The sequence below is a fragment of the Acomys russatus genome, chromosome 5, assembly GCF_903995435.1.
Source record: "Acomys russatus chromosome 5, mAcoRus1.1, whole genome shotgun sequence".
NCBI classification, from domain to species: domain Eukaryota; kingdom Metazoa; phylum Chordata; class Mammalia; order Rodentia; family Muridae; genus Acomys; species Acomys russatus.
Window position 1 is genome coordinate 32,004,973 of NC_067141.1, and position 8,449 is coordinate 32,013,421.

General features: G+C 52.4%; 1 protein-coding gene across 1 annotated transcript; it reads right to left on the minus strand.

Moving 5' to 3' along the window:
• Positions 1–381: 381 nt before the first annotated feature.
• Zp1 (zona pellucida glycoprotein 1) lies at positions 382–7,606 on the minus strand. Its single transcript, XM_051146904.1, has 13 exons — positions 7,435–7,606; positions 6,379–6,500; positions 5,940–6,081; positions 5,382–5,579; positions 5,146–5,289; positions 4,613–4,800; positions 4,347–4,444; positions 2,844–2,971; positions 2,554–2,743; positions 2,315–2,459; positions 919–1,000; positions 716–820; positions 382–524 (listed from the first exon to the last, which is right to left on the minus strand). The coding sequence occupies exons 1-13, from the start codon at positions 7,604–7,606 to the stop codon at positions 382–384; spliced, it is 1,857 nt and encodes a 618-aa protein (XP_051002861.1).
• Between the last annotated feature and the right edge of the window lie 843 nt (positions 7,607–8,449).

The following is an 8,449-nucleotide window of genomic DNA, read 5'->3' on the forward strand; positions in this document are numbered from 1 at the left end:
AGCACAAGCTTTTGCATATCTGTGACACTACTACTGTTATGGTGGCTGTGGCATCATGAGTGATCTCTGTTAGGATTTTACAGAGACTTGTCATAAAGGCGGCAAGCTGTTGACTGAGATGGGTAATGTGACTGTGTAATAGCGGTCATGATTATGAAAGAACACATCTGACTTCAGTGACAAGTTTCTCATGTGGCTCACTACTGTAATACAGCACTCTGGGGCAGAAGAATCCCAGAGTTCAAAACCAGTGTAGGTCATAGAGTAAGACCCTGTTCCCCATCAGACACACCTGTGGAAAAGACACACATCAGGTTTCGTAAGTAACTTCCCCACTCATCTGCTTTTGGTAGATTTCAAACAATGGTTTATTGAGCCTGTTTAACATCTGGTTCCTTTCTGGAGCTTCTGGGCCCAGGCCCAGCTCAGACCCACAAAGACACCAGCTCCCAGGACCAGGGTGATGGCTAGCAGCAGGAACAGCACCCAGAGCAGGGGGCTTGAACTGGAGTTCGGATTGAAGCCTGTCAGAGAAGGGATTGGGAGGGTCCACCTGGAGCAGTCTGCCTGCAGATAAGGGGCTGGGCTATCTCAGTTCCTCATCTAGTGGAGTTACACCACTCCTCTGCTTTCCACGAGGCCAGAGCTTCCCTGTTTCATCATTATTTTTACTGAACGGGCCATGGCCTTTAGGGGCACCCCCAAACCTTGGTACCTGAAGGCTTAAGTTTAGCAGCATCCTCAAAGCCCACTGCTCCTGGAGAACTCACAATGTCCAGGGCCCGGATAGTGCTGTTGTGACCAGAGGATCGGCGACGCCCTGCCCAGAAGAAAAGCTGCATGTCTTCCAGCCCCTGGTGGCCTAAGAGCCAGCCACAGGTGTAAGGATGCATCAAAGAGCACCACCCTTAGACTCACTTGCCATCCCAGAGTCACATGTAGTAGAGCATGTCTCGGGCCCTGCAGGATGGCAGGCAGAGGCACTACAGAAGAAGTAGACCTGGTAGGAAGGAACACAGTAGTCAAGGGGTGGCCTGGGTGGGCAGCTTTGCTGGCAGCACAGAGGCAGGGTTGAGAGATTCAGGTGCATGAAGAGTCTTGGACGAGCAGAGACAGACCACAGCTGCCCCACACTTTGGGGGATTCAAACTGTTGTTCCCAACTTGAAGTTGAGACCTTCCTCTTCCTGAGGGCCCAAACCTGCAGTAGAAGGCACTCCCCACAGGCAGAAAGTGCTGCACTTAAGAGAGCTACAGTCCTGTCACCTGTCTGCCCTCTGTCCTTAGGAGCAGAACTGTGGGAAGGCAGAGCGTTTTCTCCCCTCATGACCCCAGCTAACAGAGAAGAGATGTGGTTTGGCCATAGAACTAGATATCTGCTGTCTTCACCCCTACAGACAATACCTGGAGGCAGAGGGGAGGACAAGGTACCACTGCTTCCAAAACAGATCAGGGGAGGTGAAAAGGCAGTACCAGCAGACATCAGCCACGGTACCCTTCATGTAGCAGGTCAGAGCCTCCTGACTTGGGAGGCAGCACATAAGCAAGGTAGGAGGTATGGCACTCTCAGCAACCCTCAGTGCTGCCCACCAGTGGGACCAGTCCCTACCTGTTTAAAGGGTAGTACTTAAACATGAAAGATCTATGAACATTGATGTGATTGATAGGCTATTTTGCACTATTGACCATGAGTCTGACCATACTAGTGTATTTCCTATGATGCCATTTGTACACCATAGAGAAAAACCTGAAGTTGAAACACTCTTAAGTACATCCATTTTTATCTTCTGGAGAAGCTACTATGTTATAATAAAAGTCAAAACAGAAGAACAAGGAACACATCACTAGAATCAAAAGTGAGGCCACATAAGAACACCACAATTGGTCTTCAGAGTTAGGGTTGATTATAGTCACACCAGTGTTTCCTTCTAACATTTAGTTGTTTTACGTGTCTGCATGTATAGGGGACTGTGTGCTCCACACCACACATATGAAGGTCAGAGACAAATTGTGGGAGTCAGTTCTGTCTTTCCACATGTGGCTCCGACCAGGATCAAACTTAGGTCAGCAGGCTTGGCAGCAGTTCCCTTCACCTTCTGCGCCATCTTGTTAACTATTGCTCTCACAAGTTGTTTATGGATCTTCTCTCTGAAGACTTTGCCTTCTACCCCATGCTGTTGTCACAGCCCTTAGTAAAAGCCGTCCCCCAAGCTGGGATCTTTCCACTGTCTTGTAGGGTGCTGGAAGGATGTAGTGCCCAGCTAACTACTACTCAGCAGGTGGCATGGGGCATAAGGAACAGAAGGTCTTCCTACCTGTCCCCTAAGGGCATTCTGGGAGCTGGAGTCAAGGAGAGTGAAGGTGGCGATGGTAAAGCGCTGGTGGTGAGACCAGAAGGGCAGCTCTGCCCTGTTTGCAGCCATCAATTGTGTTCTGTAGTTGTCACCCTTGAAGGGACACCTGGATTGAAGAGAAATCCAGAAGCCTCTTTAAGGGATGTGTGGTGGGCAGGAAGTCCCCTTGGGGTGAAGCTTAGTCACCTGCTGCCACTCACCCATCTAACAGGATGGGCCACTGGGGCTGCTGGAAGGGGCTGGCAGTGGGAGTGGCCCAGCACTGGTGTAGCACCAGGACCAGACTGGGGTCAGTTCTCTGCAAGAGACGGACCTCTACATGGACCGGCTCCTGGAGCAGTCTCACAAGAGGGTAGTCACTCGCCTGATAGTAGGAGCTGAAAGTCTCATCTGCAGAGAGAAGAGCTTGTGGGCCTAGGACAGACTGCACACCAAGGCATTAGAGGCAGGAAGGGAAAGCAGCAAGTGGGGTAGGGGTGAGGGGCTGTACCCTTGGCAATCCTCAGCTCCAGCCGCAGGGGTCCAGACTGGATCACGGGAGCAGGTGGTTGGGGTGAGTAGATAGATGCCTGGATGGGCAGGAAGTCACTAGCATTGAAGATGCAGCGAACATGAAGCCTAGGAGTGCGAGAGCCAAGAGGTTAGGAGACCATAAGTCAGAGCACCCTGTTTAATCACCACATCCCAGCAATGGATGCAACTCACAGCATCCTCCATGGGGGATAGAGATGCTCACCAAACCATCACTAGGGCCTGTGGACACCATTGTTCACCCTTCTTGGTCTTCTGCCCCCCTGGTCTGCCCTGCTCCAGGTGCCAGGTATCACAGTGTCAAGACAACAGGATTGTGTCCTGGCCTGGTGGGAAGACCTGGATTGTGGAGCCTACGCCTCATTTATCCCCCGTCTCCCATTGAGAGGTGCTAATGAGTCGTGGAGGCCAGAGGACTGTGTCTCAGGGCTTTGCTTTTCATTGGAGCTAGCCTATCAATGTCTAGTGTCTCCCTCAGTAGCCCGGGTACCATGTGGTCACCAATCAATGCCACCTGGACCCCATGCCAAGTGCCCACTGATTATATGTTATGCAGCTATAGTAATTGCACCTCTACTATCCTGGGCCACTCTAGCCTAATCCCTGACTTGAGCCCCTGTACTTCTGGTTCCCCACCCCACCCCCACCAAAGTCCTTGATGCCATGTTGAAACTGGATGCCTCAAGCACTTAAGTCCAAAAGCTTAAAACATGCTAACAGACTTGTACCCTCACCTCTGGGCCATAAGTTCTTAGTGCTAAAGCTAAAGCAAAAGGCATTTGGACACCGACACTAGTCTCACACCCTACCCCTGTAGCAGATAGAGTCAGGGAGAACCAGGTACTGACACAATCCCAAGTACAGGCTTTGTACAGCCCATGGCAGATACACTGGCTCCCTCTGGCAGAGCACACAGGTTGGAGTTAGGTGCCTTGCCTTGAAAGCTCAAAGCCAGGTGTAACAGGAGCAGGCTCCCTTGGGGTCACCCCTTTGTCACCCTAGGCAGCTGGGGTGGGTTGTGACCCCTGAGCTAACAGGTCCAGGAGGCCTTTTCCTTCAGAATTCTTCGAGTTTCTTCCTCCACCACACCTTCAGATGCTTCAGTCTGAGGTGGTCACCTCATCTGTAGCGTCATTACCTAGTGGCAACAGCCACAGCTCCTTCCTGGGGCCTGGAAGGGATACCTTCAATTTATGAAAGCTTAGTTTTTAGAGGAATAAAGGCAGGGCTCTTTGGGGGAGCCGCTATTGGCTCTACCCGGGCCCCACATACAGATGTGCATAGAGGACTTAGCCTCATGTCTGCATGGTTGGGGGGGGGCGGTTCCAAGAAATATATCAGCTCATTTAGTGGCATACAGCTAGGCGATACCAGAGTTAGGATTTGTCTGAGCTGGCTCCAGATCTATGCTGAGCTCTTCCACACTGCTCACACCCAGGTCTGTAACCCAGCTCCCACTCACCGGAAGACACTGTCCCGAGTAATGGAGCCCTGTGGCCCCTTTTGGACATCAATGTTAGACACCAGCTGGTTCTCATAGATGAGCTGCTCACCCACCATCTAAGGAGGAGGAGGTAGTAAGTGAGGCTTTCTAGGAGTGAGACTCCCTTCCAGCATGCATCCCACCCCTACCTGGACCATGATGATGCTACAGAAGATGAAGGGGAAGCTGGCAGATGAGTCTCCTCAGAAGGTGGGGCTCACTCCCAGCTCAAATTCTACTCTTACCTGGATTGTCGTTCCACAGAGGGTAAGAGGGACATGGAAGACCACGAAAGCACTTGTCTTCTGGGTAGGGGGGCATCCATTGGGGGCATAGGTCAGGTAGACATTGTCCAGCATGACCTTGTGTGTCAGGGCTGTTTCTTGTGACATGACCAGGATGAAGTATCCACTTCTGAAACACTGGAGAGTGGCTAGGACAAAGGCAGATCCAGGAACTAGATGAGGACACTGGGACTCAGTGTCTCTTCAGCTCAGGGGTAGGGGATGGGCTGTGTGGGTGGCAACCAATATTTAATCACTAGTCAAGAGTCAAGGGACTTGGACACTCTTCTTCCCACTGTTGTCCTAAGCAAATGCCTAGGAGCTGATGGAACAAAGGGTTGATGAATGCTACAGAGCAAGGCCAGGGTCTGTAAGAAAAGGACCTAACAGTTCCTTTGGGCAAATGCTCCTCCTGTCTGGGAGTTGGGTAGAATGGAGACAGCCCCTACTATGACAGAACCTAAGGGAGCATGCTTGGGATTGAGAAGTTATACCTGTGTTGCCATAGTAACAGGGCACTTCTCTGGTGTTGTCATAGCAGCAGCCAGCCTGCTGACAGGCTTCCTTGGAACTACCTTTTACCATGCAGGGGATGTGTCCAGAGGCTACCTGACACTGCTCCTGGGGCAGATGGGTACCTAGGGTTGATGACAGAGCAGTGAGGAAATGACAGCTTAGAGACCAAAGGCCCCAAGACATAGGTATGTGTATACAGAGAACTCCCACATACCTACAGAATCTGCCTCCAGGGTGCCCCACTGGGGATGAGGCATGGTGGGTCCAGTAGGTCCAGATGCTAAGGATGGTGGAGCAGGAGTTGAATGGATGAAACTGTGTTCTGGGTACAAGGTACTAAGAATATGGCCAGACCCAGCCAAGATGTGACCAGAGATGGGATGGAGAGCTAAAGTATGGGGTGTAGAGGGCTGGGGTGTAGAGGGCTGGGGTGTAGAGGGCTGGGGTGTAGAGGGCTGGGGTGTAGAGGGCTGGGGTGTAGAGGGCTGGGGTGTAGAGGGCTGGGGTGTAGAGGGCTGGGGTGTAGAGGGCTGGGGTGTAGAGGGCTGGGGTGTAGAGGGCTGGGGTGTAGAGGGCTGGGGTGTAGAGGGCTGGGGTGTAGAGGGCTCGGGTGTAGAGGGCTCGGGTGTAGAGGGCTCGGGTGTAGAGGGCTCGGGTGTAGAGGGCTCGGGTGTAGAGGGCTCGGGTGTAGAGGGCTCGGGTGTAGAGGGCTCGGGTGTAGAGGGCTCGGGTGTAGAGGGCTCGGGTGTAGAGGGCTCGGGTGTAGAGGGCTCGGGTGTAGAGGGCGGAGCCAGGTAGAGGTCTGGAGTCAAAATGTCTGGTTTGGGACAGATCAGAGCGACATCTTGTGCTGTATCCACATGGCCATTGGGTAGTACTGCTTGTATGAACACTCTCAGGTGGAACCGCCCATCCTGCAGGTGAGAGAGCCATAGAGAGCAGCTGAGTGTGGCCACCTGACACTTCAGGTGAGAGCAGGCCTGGAGGCCAGAGCCCATATCCAGGCCTGGAATGGTTGCCACCTGGCATGGCTGTGGCATTAATGGGATCTGAGCAGCCCTGATAGAGAGGGAGGCAATTTGTGGCATATCTCAGGATCTAATGGGTTACCTACCCGCTCCCACACCCATTACAGTCTCTGTTCTTCACTGGCCATGAGGTGGCTGTTAGGACAAGCTCTCTGTCCTCACATGTGTGACTCTTGTTCTTACCTTCTCCAGCACGTGGCAGCCTCTGTAATCAGCTGAGAACACTGCGGGCTCCTGGGGCTCAGAGATGACCCAGTGGTAGCAGATAGAGCAGTTATTCACCTCAAACCTGTTCCCAAATTCATCTGGGAAGGGGAAGGAGATGGGGGGGGGGGGTGCTGGAGAGCAAGAGGCTGCTGGGAACCTCAGAAAAGCTCTGGACAGAGGTAGGCTTCTTTTAAGACCTAGTTTTGCTTGCTAGCTCAGCTGTGTGGTCTTACACAAGTGCCTTTCCCCTTTCTGGCTTTGGTTTTCACTTCTGCCATTGGCTCTTTGTAGCTGGGATAAAAAGTATTCACAGGAGGTCAGGCACAGACTGAACACCTCAGAGTCTAAGTTTAGTTAGCCTTGTACCTTGGTTGAGGCATCTGGGAATCCCGAGGAGCCCGAACTTTCTCAGGCACACACAATAAGGGGCGGAATGAGGGCAAAGTAAGAGAACCAAGCTTGCTTGTCATCTTAGTTGGCGTTTTCACTCACTTGGAGACACCTGCTAGATACTCACTCTGTTAGCTCGGAAGAATGAGCACCAACCACGCCCGCCGAACCCACGGGCCTACCCTTCACCCTTCCCTTTCAGTGCAGAGGGATCATCTTTCCCACCTTGCAGATGTTGCTCTGAAGGTGCAGATTCAAACTGTCACACAGAACTCTCGCCCCGCACTCATTCTCTACATTAAGTCACCCCCCCCACACACACACAAGGGCCTATTCAGAGGGTGGTTTGTGGACTTGAAGCTTGCAGCCACAAGTTATGCCTGGACGTTCAGAGCCCAGCTTTTTAGAGTGGGAGCCTGCCTTTCTCACAGGTGATTCCTGGGCACAGGAGCACTAGAGAGTCTGCTCTGGTGGTTGTCCTCAACCACCCCCGCACATCTTCCTGTGACTACAAGCAAGAGGCTGCCTGTTGCAATCATCTGAATGGCTGGCCTCTATCTTCCAGAGAGGAGGTCTAGCTCCCTCCTTGAAGCAGGCTAGCCTTGGGACTGGGGATGGAAAGTTGGAACAGGCAGCACTCACCCAGAACCTTGAATTGGACAGTCTGGTTTGTCCCGGGGAACACCAGCAGCTGCATGCCCTGCACCCCACAGTCATAGCTGTACCCAAGGCCAGGCTTGGGATGCAGATGCTGACCCAATCTCAGGGGAGATGCCACCAGCAGAAGCAGGGCCACAAAGCAACTCCAGGCCATGATAGACTCCTGGCAGCATACACCACAGACACAACAACTCCTATGACTTCCCCCACTGGAGGCCAGGCCCTTATATTGATCAGGCAGAAAGTGGCAGCTTCTGAGGGCAAAGGGGATCCACCTGGGGGAGCAGCTGCTAAGCCTTCAAGGGGCTATAAAGAAACTCCTTCCCTTCAGCAGGGAAAGCAGCTTCTATCCTGAGTCTATCAAGGGTCTTTGGAAAGCTGCACTTGATCCCTCAACCCAATTTTCGGTCGCAGCTGGGAGTGCCCAGGGATTTCTAGCAAATAGGCTGCAGGCAGACCTAATGAACAGCAGCCACATTCCTGAATGCCTTGGCTGGGCGCTTCCCAAGTCTCTCATTGGTGTGGGAGCTTCCTGTCCAGGTAGCCTTCCAGTATCTCCTTTGCCTGTCAGGACCCTGGGAAATGAATGCAAGATTATTTCTTGCCCCAACCCAACCCCAGCTCCTGGGAGAGATGGCAGTGTTCAGGGTGGTGGGTGGTGAGCAATCAGAGACTGGGGGTAGCCCCTCTCAGGGTTCTCCAGGCCAGTTAATCATTAGTGATCACAGGTGAGCATCCTGTTTGAAAATGTGAAATCCCAGATGCACAACTATCTGAAATGTTCTGAGTACCAATATGATGACAAAAGTGGAAATGTGTTCTTGACCTTGTGATGGGTCACAGTCAACACACACACGGGATATAGTATAAATCACAATCCAATTACTGGGTCCATGTGGTGATACATGCCTGTAATCCCAGCACCTGGGAGGCCAAAGCATGAGAATCATGAATTTGAGGTCAGCCTGGGCTACAGAGGGAGGCCAACAAGACCACC

What these genes read in the sequence shown, in the direction of transcription:
- Zp1 (XM_051146904.1), bottom strand. Translation starts at nt 7,606, where the DNA reads ATGGCCTGGAGTTGCTTTGTGGCCCTGCTTCTGCTGGTGGCATCTCCC. An exon ending in CTGTTACTATGGCAACACAG is followed by an intron (nt 4,801 to 5,145) that starts GTATAACTTCTC and finishes CCTTTGTCCTAG; the next exon opens with CCACTCTCCAGTGTTTCAGA. An exon ending in ATGTGACTCTGGGATGGCAA is followed by an intron (nt 821 to 918) that starts GTGAGTCTAAGG and finishes TCTTCTGGGCAG; the next exon opens with GGCGTCGCCGATCCTCTGGT.